Source organism: Parus major, chromosome 5 (genome assembly GCF_001522545.3).
Source record: "Parus major isolate Abel chromosome 5, Parus_major1.1, whole genome shotgun sequence".
NCBI lineage: Eukaryota > Metazoa > Chordata > Aves > Passeriformes > Paridae > Parus > Parus major.
In genome coordinates this window covers 8,219,648-8,238,433 of record NC_031774.1, presented here as the reverse complement: position 1 = coordinate 8,238,433, position 18,786 = coordinate 8,219,648, and the positions used below count along the sequence as shown (strand labels likewise).

The 18,786-nt window shown below is 44.7% G+C and overlaps 1 protein-coding gene across 1 annotated transcript; it reads right to left on the bottom strand.

Annotated features, from left to right (window-relative positions):
- Positions 1–631: 631 nt before the first annotated feature.
- On the bottom strand, positions 632–6,272 carry FGF3 (fibroblast growth factor 3). The gene is made up of 3 exons (XM_015629661.2): positions 6,023–6,272; positions 4,046–4,149; positions 632–973 (listed from the first exon to the last, which is right to left on the bottom strand). Exons 1-3 carry the CDS (start codon positions 6,270–6,272, stop codon positions 641–643), a joined length of 687 nt encoding a protein of 228 aa, XP_015485147.1. The 3' UTR covers positions 632–640.
- Positions 6,273–18,786: the final 12,514 nt, after the last annotated feature.

Genomic DNA, 18,786 nt, shown 5'->3' with positions numbered 1-18,786 from the left:
GCATCTCAGAGTTTTAGTTTAACAAAATCAAGGATAATCTGGTAATGTGTAAGTCTGTTGAAGTGTTTGAAGTAACTGACAATCTTGCTTTTCTTGGACAGTCTTGGAAAAAGTATAATTGATAATGGCTGGTCATAAAATAAAAATAAATATATGTAAATTAAAAGAAACAAACACCAGTTTTCTAACTCCTGTATTATGTAAAAATAAGAATGTAGCCTCTTATGGTCGGAAGAGCCGTGAAAGGGCTATGCCTTCTCTGTGGACATAAATTTGGTAAGTGTTAAATATCCATGTGGTCTGGGAGGGCAGCATCACTGAGATAATAGCCTACGGCAGGTTAGAATGAAAATACTTAATTTTTTTTTTTAAGAAAAGGAAACATGAAAGTTGATGACAAAATTATTATATCCACCTAATTTACCTTCGAATGTGCCAAAGTTTATCTACCATCTCTTTCCCCACAGGTAACAATTCTACAATAGCTAAAAGGAAGCAATGTGGTTTTTGGTTCTATTACACAGTGTATAAAACCCATCCATGTTAATGCCTCTCATACAATCACAGCTGTGATTTTTCTTAGTAGCATTTTGAAGGCTTTCAGTCCCTTCCACCCCCAACATGACCTCCCCCCACCCCGTCAGTGTCCTCTCCTTCTGCGCTGGTTCTTGCTTGGGGCCTTCAGGAGACTCTCCCGGTATTTTGTGTTTGTGTGGAACTGCCGGACCATCTCATGGTCTTTGTTATCCAGCACTCTGGGCAGAAAGAGAGAGGATTTCTGTGTCCTGCGGGTTTTAAAGCCCCTCCTGGGTCGTCCTTTGCCATTGATTGAGACGTACCAGAGTCTCTCAGCGCTGGCTTTGCGCTTGGTGCTGGCCCTGCTGGGGACAGTCCGGTACAGACGGGAGGCGTAGGTGTTGTAACCCAGCTCATGGATCCTCTCCACAAACTCACACTCAGAGTTGTAGTTCTCCTAGAAAGGGAACACAAAAAAAGTCTTAAGCCACACTCTCCCCAGTTTTAGGACAAGGACAGCAACACACTTGGTAAGAAAACCTCAGGCTGGTGCTACAAAAGGCAGGAGGGAAGCGTTGAGCCTGAACAAGGTGCTCCTGTCAGCAGTGTGAGCACACTGTGCATCAAAGACCCCAGGAAGAGGCCCCAAACCAAACTGAAAACAAAAAGATGGCATGTGAATAGGAGTGAATAGCTCTGCTGTTGTTCAGCTGTAATTCTTTTGCTTATAAATTTAATGCAGCTGTGAACTGGATTATTTAATTGCTGCCTATCAACCTTTGCTGTCAATTGAAAAGTTAAAATCCTACAGTAGAATGTAAAATATGTCTCTTCAGTTGGTATATTAGTCATTGGATACACGTGTAATCTGTTGCATCCAGTTCAGAATGGATATTTGAGCAGTAAACCACACCGGTATGGAGCTTCTTTGTCAGCATAATGAAAACACACTCTGCCTTCCAGTGTGCTCCTCCAAAATGACAGGCTGTTCCTTTCTCACAAACTGTTAAGGCACAATATGCACCTGTCCCAGTTGGTCACATTTCACATGGTCTGTCCAAAATTGCTCCTTTTCACCTGCTCCTTGACTGAGAGACGTCTCTGCAGAAGCCTGGCACAAGGAACTCCTTCCCCCTCCTTGGGAGGAGGAGAACAGCACAGACGAAGGACCTCCCACACAGTCCATCTTTCCTTAACTCCAAACCCATCCTTGTCCCACTTGTGGGACTAAGATTTTAGTATCTAATACGTGTGAAGCACAGAGGCAGAAGGGAACTAGCACCATGGTTCTTTATTTTACATTGTTTAGAGGCTGTGGAAAGGGCACAGGTAACCAGGCTGGGGCCGGAAACCCAGACCTAGGTGGCCTAGACCCCACAAACAGCATGTCTTTAATGCTGTTCGCTCCCCAGAAACACTGATGGGCATTTAAGAAGACTTTAAAAGACTCCACATGTCCCAGCTTCCCAGCTGTGAAACGGAAGCGCCCTTGCTTGCAAGGACAAGGGTTTCAGATGCTGTAGTGCTGGAGCCCATGCAGCCACCAGATGTAGGTGGATTTGTCCTGCTGCCTGCCTCCCTTCTGGCTGGGGAGGGTTTATCACACAGGAAAAATTGAGAGGATTATTACAGTCTGCTGAGGGCACAAAGGAATTCTGTAGGCAAAACGTGGGAAACTTAGTGAACATGGGAAAATTGATGAACTGAGGGATAATGGAGTTATTCCAATATGATTTCATATAAATGGTCCCTGGATAATTATCACTCAATTAGTCAGAGTTTTGTAACAGGGGCCTTGCAGAGGGTCTTGGGCCAGTGATACCAGGAAAGTTGATGGACAGGCAAGCAAAGACAGGAAGTCTCTCCTGAGCTGAGCCTTCACCCCTTCCTGCTCCTGTGAAAAAAGTTGGAGTGGAATAGCTTTCCCTGGATTGTCCCTCCAGCTCTGAAGCAAGTTAGAAACAGTCTCTCTCAAACTTGAGCTGGAAGGGGACAAATTATCTTTTCAAGTTATACAGAAACCTTCCATGTCTGATATTCTTTGGCATAAGACAGGTGAGCAAACTTCAGGATGGCCTGATGCGCCTTGAACCAAAAAGGGAAGTCCAGGAGAAAAGAAGTCTCAGAGCTATCCTGCTCCTGGCTTTTCTGCACTTTAGGAGAGGAGCTTTTTGCTCAGAATTTGTTTAGTCTTATTTTAATTCAGTTTAAGTAATCTGAACAGAAAAACCCCTAATCTGAAGAAGAAAGAGAAAGATGAGAAAGAACTTGAAAAAATCATCCTTCCAAATAATTTCTTTGGGGCAGATGCTGGTTGTGGACTGATGAAGGAGGTATTATTTAAAAAAAAAATACCTATTTCAATCAGAATATTAACCAGAATACAACTGGACAGCCTTAACTTTGGCAAGGAGAGCTACCATGCCCTCATTCCTCTTCAGCTGCATTTTCCTTTGCCAAAATTGTTTGTGGTGTGGTTCTCTACAGCAGCAAAGAACCCTCATCTTTACACACACACCCCTCTTAATCAGTGAGTATCACGTGAGACACATTACAGAAACAGGGTTGTAAACATTGTCAGAACACTCCTGAAAAGCTGGAGTTACATGAGTCAAACTGGGGAAGTACAGGGCTGGTTGTGTCACCTAGGCTGGGTTCTCATGGCAAAAGATCACATCGCTCAAGGGTATGTCCTGCTGCTCAAATCAACAGAATTACATTAATGACTTTTAGGAGGGAGCAATTTCACCTCAGCCATATTTCCCCTCTTCAAACCTGCTTCCATGCCCCAGGATTCCTGGGGAAACTGCACCGTTTGACTGTCCTGCAGTGTGAGATCACAAGATTGCTGGGATGTAATCAAAGACAGTGGAAGAAATTCAAGTAGGGAGATAATGTGTATGGTACATGCTGACAAACGTGTCCTGATATATCTCTGAGTGTGAAGTCTAAGCTGGAGTATTTTATTCACTCAAGGGAAGTACTGTCTTGGCTGAAAAGGCAAGCTTCCCACTTATATCAGCATGCCCCAGACTTTATCTCACAGATCAAGGTAAAAAAATTAGGTCAAAGGAATAAAATAAGGTGCTTATTTTCATCTATATTTTCTTGTGCCTCCTTCTTGCTTTCCTTCCTATGGCCCCACCTTTTAGTACCTGTAAATTCTTCTATTGCCCAACCAAAAGCTCTGTGCAAAGAAACTCCCATCAGGAGGCTGTTTTCCTGTAGCAACAATGCTCAGTTACTTGTGGACATTCTTTATCTGACATGTCTCTGCCAGCATCCAATTCTGGACAATTCTGACATTCCATGTACCTGTGGCTGTCCAGGCAGTAAGAAAGTAAGAACACAGCTTTTTCCCCACTTTTAAGAATATACTGATTGGTTGCCTGTGAGAATTCCAGGCAAAAGCCTCTTGTAACGTTACTCTTCTCTAGAAATACAGATTTGTAAGAAATCAGTGCTCCCCACTAGACCTGTTCCCCCCACAGGAAATGACAGACATGTGTCAGGCTTCAGTAAAACTTACTGATGCATAAAGTCTGCCCCTCTTGTTCATGGCCAGGTATCTGCCAGAGAACAGGCCCTTGATGGCAACGATTCCAACATCCACAGCAGTTATTTCCAGAATACCTAGAAACAGAATTAGGAGATGTGTTTTTGCTCAGGTGTAATTTTTTGAGATAACATTTAATGTCTGCTTACCTGAGGAGTGTGATCTCACAGCTACCATTTGCTCACATAAGAATCAGGGTGATAATGTGAATGAAATTATTATTATTTGAAACAATACAAAGCAAGGATGATGTGGAAATTGTTCAAGACAAAGTGGGCAATGAACCCTGAGACGCTTAATTGAGACTGAACTCTTTCAAAAATGAAAAAGATCTGACACTGAACTAGAGGTTCACTTAATCCTATATGTGTATAAAAAACTTTAAATCCTCTTTAATGCTTAGGAACACAAGAGCTCTTGACTTATTGAAGCCAGTCACAAAGCCGCCCATTTCAGGACAAAGCCCTTGCTGAGGTCTCCAGAGGATGAAACAGAGCAAGGCCACTGCATTTCAGAGCCATGTACATAATCATGAAAGGGACTTGAGATTTAGGAGGTCAATGCAGCCCTCCAGACAAGGACTGTATGACTGTCTGAGACAAATTAAAAGTGAGATTTTCAGGTGTCCAAGATGGGGTCCTGCAACACGAGAAGTGTCACAGGCAAGGCCGGTGCAATACCTGCCCAAATGTTCAGCCAAAGATGCCAGGACACTAATGAAGGCACAAATTACTTAGAAGATGCTGTCGTATGTGCATGGCTCTCCATCAGGCTCGCTCAAACCCTGTTCTCCATTCTCCAGCCACGGCCTGATGGCTCTGTACTTTCTGTGAATGCTTGAAAGCAAGAGGTGACCCTGGCACCGAAACCCACTGCTGCCTTTTGGAAACCCTGAAGGCAGAGCCAAGGGCCTGTTCCCTGTGCAGAGCTGGATTGCTGGCCTGGGAGAGCTGGGCTGGGTTTGGCACAGCTGGTTTGAATCAGGCACCGGTTCGCTGCTGAAGGATGCCTCCTCCGGGCTGTGACAGCGAGGGGGGGTTTCTCTAGGAAATAGTGGTTTTTCTTTATGGACTTCAGACACATCCCTGAGGTCTCCCTATCTCTGTGTGCCATCACCAGGCGGGATTTACGCATCCTGGGGTGGCGGGGCCGGGGCGGAGGCCGGGGGCTCCCCCGGTGCTGAGCCCCGCTCTCATCCCTCCTGCCGCCCTCGCACAAACCCCCTCACTCCTGACATATCCGCTTTCATCTTAATTACCGCCGCTGCCCAGCACATGTCAGAGGGGACAGATGTGATTTAGCCGGTGGCTCAAGCTCCCCGCGGGAGCCAAGCTGGGACGGGACGGGGGACATGCGGGCAGTCCCCAAGGGCTCCGGGATGGGCCCCGGGGAGGTGCCGGGCAGCGGCTGCCCAGCGGGCCGGGCTGGGGCAGGGCTGGTTCCCGGCGCAGTGGGGCTAAGTGACAGCTCCGGTGGGCTGAGCAGGGCAGGGTTGCGGTCCCCCGTCGGAGAAACTTGGGGTTTGGGGTCTCCTTCTGTCCCGGGGGGATCGTGACCCTCCGCCGGCGGTCTGGTCTCCGCAGCCTGCAGGGCCGGCTGGGGAGATCCCCGCCCCGCCCGAGGGCCGGGGGTGCTGCCAGCCCCGGGAGCCGGGAACTGCGCGTCCGGCGGAGCCGGCGGGGAGGCTCTCGGGACACCGCAGCGAGGGGAGGGGGCCAAAGTCCCGACCCCATGGGATGCCCCCGGTCCCCGCCGAGGAGCCACAGCCGACCCGGTGGGCAGCGCGGGGCAGCGGCGGAGGCGGAAGCGGCTTCGCCACCTCCCCGTCCGCCCCGTCCATGACCCGCTGCCCGCCGGGGCAGAGCGCGAGTGATGCGGGCGAGGGGCTCCCGTCTCCGCACAGCCCGGCGCGGGGGCCGCGGTCTGGGGCGAGGTGAGCCCGGTACTCACTGAAGGCGCTGTTCTTCTCCAGCGTGCCGTTGATCCTGCCGCTGGGGTGGATCTGGAGGTGGTACTTGGTGGCACAGTAGAGCTTCCTGCGCCGGGGCGCTCCCCCGAGGTGCTCGTAGACGCCGCCGCGTCCCCCCGCATCCCGGCGCGGCCGGGGGGCGGCTCCGGCGGCCTCGGGCACGGCCGCGGCCCGCCCTGGGGACCACGGCTCCTGCAACAGAGTCAGGAACAAGATCCAAATTATAACCATTGTGGCATGGTGGCCTCAGCGCTTAGTCTGCTGGGGAGAGCGAGGCTCGCAGCCAGTGGCACCAGGGGTCCCATTAAAGCCGTCTTGCTAGCAGCACTCCGGAGATGCCGAGCGCACGCTGCTTCGAGCCGTGCAGCATCGGCAAGGTTTTATCAGCCTCGATCTGGCCCTTTTATCTGTCTCAGATTTACTTAAATCAATAGACATCGGCAAAGGCCGCCGAAGAGTCCCAGCTGTTTGTGTTACACGGAGCTGCCGTGATCAGCCTTCTCCTTGGATTTCCAGATAGACAGACGGCATGCGTGAGACAGAGAGGCAAGGAAGGAGAGAGGGAGGGAGAGAGGGAGGGAGCCGCTGGATTTCGGCAGGAGTCTGTGGGGAAAATAGTTGATCGACGGAGCATAGAAATAAAAGGAGCTTCCTGCAACAATAGCCTGATCTGCGACCAATTGATACAGAGCAGAGGAGGCAAAAGGTATCAGTCTCGTGTGAACTCCCAGAGTGCAGCGTGGATAAAATTACACAGCATCTCTCTCTCTCTCTCTCTCTCTCCCTCCCTGCCGCCACCGCTCACACTGCACACCCCCGCACGGGGGGCCGGCAGCGCGGAGCAGCCGCGGACCCTCCGCCGAGCGCCGCCGCCCCCCGCGCTGCGGGAAGCGGGGGATGATGCTCCAAGGGAACCTCTTCGGGAGGTGGCTCTGGCGAGTTCGCGTGTTAAAGGCAAAGAGCGAGGGAGGGGGTGCGGGTCCCGGCTCCCCGGGAGGCGATGGGGGGAGTAAACACCCCCGTGGCTCGCACTCAGGATTTGCTCAGCGTGTGCGTGTCCCTCGCTCTGCCCCCAGTGAGGAGAGCAAACAGTTATTCCTAAGTCAATCAGCTCACTCTTACGACTAATAGGCGTTATTTAGATGGAGCTTTCACGATCTAATCATTCCCAAATTAACTTAGGCAAAGCAGGGCCCGGCAAGTGTTATGATGTACATCCCTGAGTGCATTTGCAAGAAGTCGTAGCTAATCCTTTTCCTTAACTCCGGTGCCTGGAAAGTCTCATTAGTTGGCGCGGAGCTGCCCTCGCTACCCTGGCGCTTCACACCACTGCCTACGCTTTCCAAAGAGGATGGAGCTACCTATAAATAAATATAAAAGAAAGCAAAAGGTTCAACAGCTCTGTGAATTACGCTGTCCCTGCGTGCTCCTCAAAGGCAGCTCGTTAATTAGATTTGCATCTGAAACAGGCAGTAGGAGTTTTGGGGAAGTGTTTGAGAGATAATTAGTATTAATGTGCTTGAAGGGCACACAAATACACCTTTGAAGTGAGTCACGTCACAATTCGAGCGTTTGACCTTGATCAATATAATTTTTTTTTTTTCCGGAACTGGTGAACATGAAGAGGTCTATAAATTTTTTTAAAGACCTTCCTATGCAGAGCAGGAGGATTTTCTTACACGTTAAAGACTTCTTTTAAAAAGGGAAGCTTTTACTAGCGGGAAAATAAGGGAAGGGGTACGACCTTTTCCTGAAAGGAATGGCAGAAGGACGAAACTGTCTCGAAAGCTACTCCCCGTTTTAAGCTGGTGCTTAATATTTAGTAGTTCTTCAAGGCTAAAAGGATTTTCATTATACAGTCGTCTGGAATAAAAGGAAACACATAAAAAACCCCACAAGCACCCTCTCCGCCATTAGCACCCTTCCTCCCCCTTTTCTTCTCCGCAAGTTAAGCCCCAGCCTCACAAGGAGAGCTTGATCTGGGGATGATAAATGTTTGTACAATTAATTCTTTATTGCTGTTCTCCTACAATGCCACTGCCAGGCAGTCAAGTGGTTCCAGCATATTGATTGAAAGCTCAAAAAGTTGTGTATGCAAGTGAAATATGTAAATCCTAAACATGCAGAACCCAAGTTTTGGAGTTTATGGGGTGGCGGGGGCAGGTGTGTTGTTTGCAGGCCAAATCCTTCAGTCCCTCAGAAAAGAAGAACATCTCTGGAAAACCTTCCTCTCGGGGATGCTCCGTAAATCGTCTCCTGGGGGACTCGTAACCTCTGACGAGCTGCGAGACAACTGTGGCAGCAGAAAAATAACTCTTAACGTGTCACGAGTCTCCTGAAAGATGCTTTCACCGGCACCGCTTGAAGGGAAGATAAAACACAATTACTGACAGTAATTACAGCGATCTCTTTAGAACAAATCTCGGCTCTGTCCCGAACCTGGTGCATCGCCCTGTGGATGCGCAGCTGACATTTTCCGGTTCGGGATTCGCAGGGCATTTTCATTAGTGCTCTGAAAAAAACCCCTCAAGATCCTCCTCCCGCCCCCCACCGCAATAATAAACCCCAAAGACCAGTGGGTGGAAGAGTAACACGCTAATGACTTTTGCTCAAATTGTTTCCATCTTGATCACATTTTCATAATTAGCGCCATCAGCCACAAATCTTTCCGCCTTGGGCATCTGCCGCAGCCAGGCTTCCCCAGCGATGTGGATTCTACTTATTAGGGAGGGGAACACTTACAGGTCTATCATTAATGGTCCTCCTTTCAAATGAAATGAACCCGACCCCCACGGAAATATCAAAGGGCCGTAACTACCTCGTCTCTCTCGGCGCAGCGCTGAATAGCGAGCAGCCTGAAGTCGTTTCGCTCTACTCAGACATCTCTACAATAAAACATAAGCCCACTCTTGTATATTTTAAGTTTGTCTGGTGACCATTTTTGAAAACAAAAAGGCTCCCTTTGATGTGGTCTGATTCTAACAGGGGCTGCGACGTCAGATGTGGTCTACCGAATCTTTCTGGAAATATTTTTAATTATGCCCCAGAGCTCCTTGTAGCCCCAAAGTAATCATCAGAGAGCGGTTCGAGCCTGTCGCTTCACGTGGGGGGAAGAAGATGCTCTAGACCGTACGTAACTAAATCAGAATTATGGCTGATAATGATCTTCTAATTGGCTCGAAGTGTGTAATTTTAAATGTATCGCGGTAGGGATCTGTTATTCTTTTGCTAACGGAGGATTTCGAAGGCTTCTCTCAGTTCAGCCACAAACCCAGCATTTCTCCTGCGAAGCCATTGGGTAAAAGCGAGTATTTGAGACAGAGGATTTTATCCTTGTAAACACGTGAAGCACTCGTACTCTATACTAATTACTCTCCGAGAAGGCATATATATACATATATGTATTCGGATATGGACGTCTATGATCTTTATGGAGATACAATTTTTATTTAAGTATTTCCTAAGTGTAAACAAACAAAAAAAGGGCAAAACTTTGAAAGCGCCAACTTTAACCTGTAACAAACTTTCCGAACCCTCATCCTGCAGGGATGGGGCAGTGAATCAGGATGTGCTGTTCCTCCGCACCCAGCGCTGATTTACGACCGGCCCGTTACTCGAAGGAGAAGGAAGTCACAATTTGTAGAGCAATAAATACCGAGGCGGTGGGTGGAGCCCCCAGCAGGAAAAAAAAAAATAAAAAAAATCCCTCTCTTTCTCCAATTAAAAATCCATCCCAGCTAGGCTGCGGAGCGTGGGAAGGTCCCAAAGAAAACAGGCGCGGTGCTGATGAGGTGTTTTGTTTGCGATGTGCTAATGGCATCTTCCGAGCGGAGCTTTCCTCCCTGCTGCAGTCCCCTCACACCTGCTGATACCGAGAAGAGCCCCGAAAATCCAATTGATTTAATTCGGCTATATTTTGTTTTCTTTGTGCTGTCCTGGCGGGGTTATTCTGCACCCCGCGAACAATATAATCTTGTTTAAATGACTTTCCAGACCACACAGCATCAGGTTACCCTGTTCTATAGGGGCAGGCAATGCTGCTTATTGTATTGTACACCGGTAGCTCCCAGAAAGCAGGATGGAGGCAGAGTGGAGGAGGAAAGCTCCGAGGAGGAAATTAATAGCTTCTGAGGTTCAGGTTGTTTTTCAGGTGGGGAAAAGAAGATATAGGTAATTTCCAATGAAAGTGCATAGAGAGAAAGCTCTAAAAGAAATGTTAAACACATAAAAGCTTTAAAATAATTTTTCCCTTTATCCACTCACATGAAATGTTTTTCACTTTTATAGTAACTTTTTGCAGTTTATGAACAAACAATCTGAGGTCTTTAACATGACACAGCTGATTCTATACATATTATGTAAGCTACTGCTATATTGCCCTTCAGACAGTAAATTAGTTTACAAGTTTTAGTCTTCTGTATTTTGGTTAAAACATTCTATAATCGAGATCTATTGTTGTTATTATTGTTATTGTTGTTGTTGCCATTATTAATATTTCAATATGCAAGTGTTTAAATTCCTTACTCCTACTGAATTCCTACCAAAGTTGGTGAGAGTTTCTCTGTCTAAGGACCAAGAGATTAATCCTTCATTCAAAGTCCATGGAATTCACTAAGAGCCTTTTCTTTAATGCCAATGAATTTGGATCAGGCCCAATCTTATCACTAAAAAATAATTTTCTGTCATGCTCTAATAATTTCTTAATGGCTTGCTGAATGAAAATACTCTAAATAATGAATTCAGTAACATTAAAGGAAAAACCCCATATTTTACCCTCGGTTGCTTACTCCCTTTCAACACAAGACACAAAGGAAACAGTAGAAGAAATGTAACAGAGAAAAATGTGCGATGGTGAGGTTTAGATGACTGTCACGTGGCTTGGACAGATCTGTGGCAGGCTCAAAGCAGGCTACAATAGGGATATTCAGACTCATACAGAACTGTAAACTGCAGCCACGAAAATAACCAAATATGAGAAATACAGGGTAGTCCAGAAGAGGAGAAAGGAGTGCAAAAACAATAGAAATGTAATTTGGTGATAACCTGGAGACTGTTTGCATACCTGCTTCACACCTTTGATATCTCAATCCTCACTTAATAGCCTGAGCTCTTGGAAAAACTCTACTCGCTTTTTTTTTGGTAACACAGCACTTTTTTTGAAATAAGCTTCAAAGAGTTTCTTCTGATTTACAGAAGAGCCTGGTGTATCTGGGAGAAATATCTGACCCATACCCAGGATGGGTAATTGCACTTTGGGCCTGAAGGATCTGCTGTTCAGATAAATCTCCTACTACTTTTAGAATTTATCCTCCCATTGCTTTCACAATCAGAGGCTTGTTACAATCTCACTCAGCCCTGCAAATCTTTGGGAATTGGGTTACCTGAAGATAAAAGATCTCTCTCTTTCTCCAAGCTGTGGCTGGATCAACACTTTGCAAAATCAGATGACAGGCAGAGGGGTCAGGCCTAGGTCTGTGCATGGGGTGCCCAAGCACCAGGGATAAATCCTGGAAGCGGCTGCCTTGGGGAAATGGCACGTGCATGGACCTTTGTCCCTGGGCAGAGAACACTGGTGCCAGGAATGATCCACTCCACTCTGAAGGTCAGCAAATGTTGCATTTAAATCTTGCTGGGAAGACCACTTCAGATTAAGGTTTGCATCCTATGCCTGGGGTTTTCCCAAAAATCCCATCTATGGTTATGTGTTGTCCTAAGAAGACCACGATGCAATATGTCTTAAAGTTCCTCCTGTCTCAAGGGATAAGGAAAAGGGCCAAGAATCAGGAGAAATATAGGCAAGGAGAGGTTATGCAGTTTTCAAATCTAAAAAAAAGCTGATGTAGAGAACAACAGAAACACAAAGTTAGTATCTTAGATGAATTTCAGCAGAATTCCTCTTTTCCTACAGGGGAAGGGGTGAGGCATTTGTCATAGGAGAATGATCCCAGGTGTGTTCCTCAACCACACAAACTAAGATGCCACAGAGTAATGGTGAAAGGTACAAAAAGGGGACAAGCTAAAAGGATCTTTCCTTCTTGTACTCCCTGCATTTATCTATCAGAGCCTGGGTGGGAAATAAAATGGAGTGATGAATAACTCCAGAGGGTGCTTGGTACAAATATGTGAGTTTATCTCTCAACCCCATGTCCCTAAGGCCTCTCAGGATACAGAGTTTCACACAGTAGCCATGAGCTCTCTGCTCCATCAGTGTGGGGCAGGTGGGAGGCACTCAGGACACACCTGGAGAGGCTTGAGATGGAATCAGTGTTATTTTGCTCCCCTCCAGAAGGTCTGCAATTGAGGAGAATGTGGGACCAGACTCTGGGGCTTAGCCAAGCCAGCAGAAAAGTGGCCTCTACTTAATACAGACGCTTCCCACAGTGGGCATTTAGTCCCACAGGGGGATTAAAAATCTCTCTTACTAGACCTGGAGTTCCATAGAAGAAATAAACTGCTGAGAAAAAAAACCATATATTACATTTCTTCTTCTTTCTTTCCAATTTTGTGAAAGCAGAAGTCCTACTACTTAAATCCTCAAAACCAGCCAGGCCAACAAGGAGGAATTCCTCTGTCCTGTCCTGCCACTGGTTACCCCACATTAGCAGCTGTGGTCTCAGTTCCTCTGGTGCTCTTCTGCAGAAATTAACAAATATTTTTTTCATAGCAGTTCCATTAATTAGGGTACTAATCAACTGATTAATACTGTGTTCTAGATATCCTGTACCTAAGACAGTGCATCTAAGAAAGTATGGGGTAGATAAGACAATTTGGATCTCTTGTTTCAACCCAATTCAGCTGAGCTGAGCTGCTAGATCTGAAGGTATATTTTTCACCTGTAACATAAAGAGGGAGTTTCAATAATTGAATAGTGTGTTACCTCAGTGCACTTTCTAATCTGAGACACTCTTCTACAATTTCTCCTGTCCTAAGAAAAATATCATAGAAGTGGTGACCCAAATCAGTAAAATATCCAAAATAAATAAAACATGCCTGAAATACCCCAGAATTAAGATGCAGATGCGAGTTGTGAGAGCTGCCTGTGACAAAGCTGGTGTTGCAAAGGCACAGGCTCTACCCATCTCCTCTCTACTTGCAAGCTCCGGTTTAAATTACTGGGTTTTAGCCCCAACAGAATATTTTCCCACTGAACAGGGCTTTTTGGTGGCACAGGGATATGGTGTCACATCAAAAAAAAGAGGTCAGGGCAATTTCTTTCCTGGAAGTTGCGGTGCACAGTTGCAGCACTGCTGTGTGTTGTGACTCAGATACCTGTGCTTGGGTCCCACGTTCCAGGTGATGCCCCAGTGTGCACACAAGGGTCAGCTCTGGGCAATCTTTGTACTGCCAGCATCCCACATGTGCCTGGAAGCCACAGGTGAATTTGCAGTGGATATATTTCCCAGTATCTCTCCGGCAGTAATCTCTCTTTCCTTGGAATTGAGTAACACAAGCTCATAAACTCAGGTCAGCAGAACTAGGATCTAATGACCAATATTATTTTTTATGTCTCTAAATCTCATAGCCAAATCTGATCCCCCTTCACCATTCTCTTTCAGATGTTCTTCTCATTAGGAAGTAAAATCTGCTTACTCTCCTGTAGCTGGGATGGCTGACTGGTAAGTAAAGTTGATTTTTTTCTGGGAAAAAAAAAATTAAAATCAGAGACTCCCATTATAGATGAGTTGCATCCTATAGATGCAACATCTTAGCTTTATTAAGGCCTTTTTTTCAGCAGGTATCTACAAAGCAGAGTTTTTCCTGTGGCTCATTTAAAAAGAATTGATGCATCTTGCAGAATCCATTCTTTAGTGAGTTACAGGAGGCAGAGTAAGCACTTCTATGTGTCTTCATGTCTGAGCATTGCTTTCTCTGAAGGGTGTTTATTGCCATGAATCTCTCCTTGGTAATCCAGTCATTTGCCTTAATAGACCACCACAAAACAAAACAAAACAAAACAAAACGGGAAAAAAGGGTCTGTGGAAACTTTCAGGTTTATTTTATTTTCTGAAATCACTTGTCCTCTGATTCTAGCACTTAACCACTAAACCCACTGACTGTTTGCACAGACCAGTAGAGGTTCCTATCCCAAGAACATTTTTCCCTCCTGCCCCATTCTGATATTTTATTTGATGAAAAAGGGTAAATTGGAATGTGAAGAAATCAGATCCCTCACTTGAGGTCTAGGGCATCATCATCTGTTTGTCTCAGGAGCACCTTGTCCATAATCTATGAACCATGACCCTGGGGTTGTGCTCCAGCTACATCTGAGTGCAACGTTGCTCCTTAAAGACTGATATGTGTATCAGACCTCAATAGTGGAATTTTGGACTATTTTTATAAGATACTTCTTTGGACAGTTTTGGTTCACAGGGCTCCTCTGAAAAAAATCAGTGTAGTTATTGTCAGACAAACATCTGGACTGAAAGAGTACAGTGGGTTTTACAATCACCCAAATTTTACAGAAGCAGAATGCAAACAGTTATAGAGAATTATTGGCTTTTGTCAAATTTCAAAAGCATTATTTTTTTTTTTTTTTCAGGTCACTCATTAAAATCTATTCTTTGCCCAGAAAGAAGGATACCCACCTCTGAGCAGACACACAAACAGAGACACACACACAGGCACACCTGCAGTCCCTACCCGTATGTAATGCCTGAACTTGCAAACTCTGTCATGGAAGTAATCTTTATTCACGTGAGCAACCCCACAAGACTATTCATGCAATGGAGAATTACTCACATGGGTAAAACTTTTGCAGAATCAGGTCCTGGATCTAACAACAGCATTTTAATTACAGACAATCCCCGAGCAATGTGTACAAAAGAGGGTTTTTTTTCCTGGACAATAACAAAGGTTATTAGCCTGTTCTTTTTTCCCCTTCTTGCTCTTTGGTTTGAAAGGAGGCACCAATAATCCAAACCAAATAAAACTGACCTTTGAACCTTTTTTGCTGTACTTTTTCTCATGCCATGATTTCTTTAGTCTGTTAGTGATCTGAAGGCTCGTTCTGGGCTACAGCCACTTTCCCAGACAGGACTGCCTTTCGTCCCCTGACAAATCACTGCTGAGCCCCTTTTGTCCTGCACCACTTTGATCTCACCTGCCTGTCAGGCAAAAAAGGACTCCCGTACAGTCAGAATGCATTGCAAACAAATTGGCAACCATTTCATTCCTGTGCACCATTTTCAGCAGAGATCACGATAGAGATAGAGAATTTTTAACCCTTTTCTCGACCTGCAGGACTAGGAAGAAATGTTCAGTTATGGTGGATTGAAAAGATAATTTATTAAGGAATAGAAGAATTAATGAAAAACAGCAAAAAAAGCCCACAAACCTCTCTAGATCAGAATTGCATGGCATATTCTCTCTCAAATACAAAGGAATGATTGCACAGTGGGCAGTGCTATGCTCAGATACAAACTTTGTAGAAGATCGATTCCCTTTAATTGGACAACTGCTTAAGCATAAACTAAAGAAACATAATAGGTATTCTCCAATGTGAATGAAATTAATCCTATTGTAAATAACCATTGGAGTATTTAAAGGGATATCTGAATCCTTTCCAATATCCAAACTTAGCCATAGGTGAGTTTCTTTCCCAGTTTAATCTCAGTAACTTTTAATGTTTAATTTTTTTAAAAAAAATTTACAGTTCTTCATCACATGACATTTAGAAAAGACATTGTGTAGCAACTGGCAATGACTGTGCATTTCACTCTGTGATATCAGAGGAATCCAGTCCTTGAGCTCAGATTTGCAGGATCATAGGTGTATTTTAGCTGTTTACCATTTATCTTCCCCCATGTGCCACCCCCCTTCCAAAGCAGCAGCCCTGTTTATCCAAAAGGCAGCTTTTTATCAAATTACCTGTCCACCTTTATTTTAACCTAGCAGTACACATTGTCCTCAGAGAAAGGAAATTTAACACATCCCTCTCTTCTGTTTAAAATTATTGAAAGAAGAAGTATAAACTTTTGGAGAAAGCAAAGCTACACCAATGATGAAAAGGAGAAAGAGCATGCAAACCTGTTGTAAAACATACATACTAATGAAACAGTGCATTCTGCACAAAAAATATTTAAATTACATTTTATAGCTGAAAGTTCAATGTTTCTATATTCCTGCCATGCTTACCTGATACAAACAGTAGTGATTGTTTTATTGATATCAGTATATCCCCACATATTTGTTTGGTTTAGAGTGTATAAATTTTTCTTTCGAGTGTTACTCTGCTGATTCCTCTATAAGGAGAGAATTCTTTATTTGGCAGAAAAAAATCCTCTGAAATTAAAAGGAAAGAAGCTGTTTAAGAACTGCTTATAAATGTTAAAAGAAAACTATTACCAAATCTCAGTTTTGCTTCATTGTGCTGATGTCCTGATAATGTTTAAATATACATGAGATACAAATGCTGTAAAAACAGAAAAATGCTGTTAAAATATATGAGATAAAAATGTTGTTGCTTCTTGATAGTAAAGCATAGTATTGGGGTTTTTTTGGTTTTTTAAATTGACCAAAGTGCAGCTTTGTGTTCAGAAATCCCAGTCCCCAAAGCCTGAGAGCAGAATCTCAGTATCAGCTAAATTTTGCTGGATGGGAAGAAATTGTTGGCCTGTTTTCATGTATGGAATGACAGAATCATGGAATGGTTTGGGTTGGAAGGGACATTAAATTCATCCAGTTCCATTTCCCTTCCCACAGACAATGACATCTTCTACTAAACCAGAGCTCCATCCAGCCTGGCCTTGAACAATTCCAGGGGTGGAACATTCCCAGGAGAATGTCCTCCACTTTCCTTCAATACATAAAAAAGGCCAGTCAGGAACCACCTTTTGTGACCATACCCTTGGGAAATGGACAGGCTTCTGTATTTTCACCTCTCATTCCCAAACAGAGTCAGGATCTTCTTCAAAAGTGTCCCTTCCTATCTCACCTTGCAGGTCTCCTTCAAGGACGTTTCATGACCACCCTGTGTCTCCTAACCTGCGCTCAGCCTTTGAGAAAAATCTTTGAGAATCCTCTTCAATTTGTGTAAAGCATCATTTTTTCCCACCAGCTGTTCAGCAATTAGCCCTAAATTGCATAGATCTTAACAGGAAATTCTCTGTAAGGGAAATCAGTAAGTTTGGAGTGGAGTCATTTTTCATGGAATTTCATGGGAATCCTGATTGTGACTGGGCTAGATCATCTAAGCCAGCTCTGAGAAGGATTAGACCTAATAAAGATGTGGTACATGTGGGTACATGCTGCTGCTGTTGCTGCTCTTAACCTGAGCTGAGCTGCACTGCTGCAAGTACGTATCTAGGGAAGATGGTAACCAAAATTCTGTAAAGACAACAATCTATACAACAACTGGGAATAAAAATTCCAAGGAGATGTTGCCAAAAGATGCAAGGGAGAAGCTCCTTCACCATAATGTTCTCCAGATATCTTTATGGCTACCACTGAGCTTTCTGTTTTAGCCAGTATAAATTAGAGTCTTTCTTGGAGCATTTCTTTGTTCTTGTGAAGGGAAAAGGCAGCTCATGTTTGACCCAACGTGTGCAAAAGTCAGCTCCAAGTTACCTTTCTTATCGATTGTTTTGACTGACATTCTCCCTTGTGTAATTCTACACACAGCTTTCAAACTAGGCTTGAAAACCCTTCCCCTGCCTTTTTTTTTTTTTAACCTGTTCCCATCAGCTATTTAAGGTGCACTCACTTTTCCTTTGGGTTTTTTTTTTTGAGCCTGATTATTTATAATTAGCATTTTCTGCCCACATGCAATTGTGCTCTAAACTCTTTCACATTGGGTTAATTCACTGACTTTAAAATCTATCAATTGACATCCAGAAGAAAAAAATGTAAACATGTCTTTAAAGGATGGCATGAATGGTTGAATCAAGATTAGGTCCCCATTCTTGTTAGTCCCTGATTTTCAGGGAAGGCTGCAGTCTTCAAAAATCAATTGTCTTCAAAGCTCCAAAAAGCAAAGGAATGAGCAGGGGTCAGACTCAAGAGCATCCCTTGTGCGCCGGAGTTAACATTACCTAAGTACTTTAAACGATCACTAATTAGTGCTTTCAATGGCCACTCCGAAGACCACAGGGCTGAAATATCTTATTTGGTAATAAACCATTGTGTCAGGCAGACTGGAGCAGCTCTCTAGCTGGGGCAGCAGAATCAGTCTTCTGTTACAGCCTGTAACCAGAGAGAGCTCCTGCAGGAGCCGCTGAGCCATCCCAGGTCGCCCTCTGCCATTGTTCCCAGGCCAAGGTGGCCACAGGGCTCCTGCCTGGACATGCATCTGTGCTCCCCTGTTGCATTCCATGTTTAACACGGCCCTGTTTGCCTTCCATCAGGAGCATGAATGCACCTCTGCAGGTATTTAGGAATCCAGGCAGTGAAAAAAAGTATCGGTGCTGAGCATTTCGGAGGCAACCTGGAAAAATCCCTACAATGTTCTTCAAAATAACAGCAAAACAATTGGTATATTATTATTTCCTATCTGAGCTGAGTTCAGTAGAGTTAGAGTTTACTACTCACAATTGCATTTAAATGGAACAGGGGTATCTAAGGGAGCACAAAATTATTCTTAGATACTGTCGGATCCTTGAGTTTCAAGTCAACAGCCCTAAATAAGTTCTATTACACACACACACAAAATGGTACGGGTAGGTAAGGATTTGACATATATAATCCTTTTTTAAGAGTTCATTTACAGATACCAAGTATTCTTGATGGAGATATAAATAACTTGCAAAAT

What these genes read in the sequence shown, in the direction of transcription:
- FGF3 (XM_015629661.2), bottom strand. Translation starts at nt 6,272, where the DNA reads ATGGTTATAATTTGGATCTTGTTCCTGACTCTGTTGCAGGAGCCGTGG. An exon ending in GGAGAAGAACAGCGCCTTCA is followed by an intron (nt 4,150 to 6,022) that starts GTGAGTACCGGG and finishes TTCTGTTTCTAG; the next exon opens with GTATTCTGGAAATAACTGCT. An exon ending in GGGGCAGACTTTATGCATCA is followed by an intron (nt 974 to 4,045) that starts GTAAGTTTTACT and finishes TTCCCTTTCTAG; the next exon opens with GAGAACTACAACTCTGAGTG.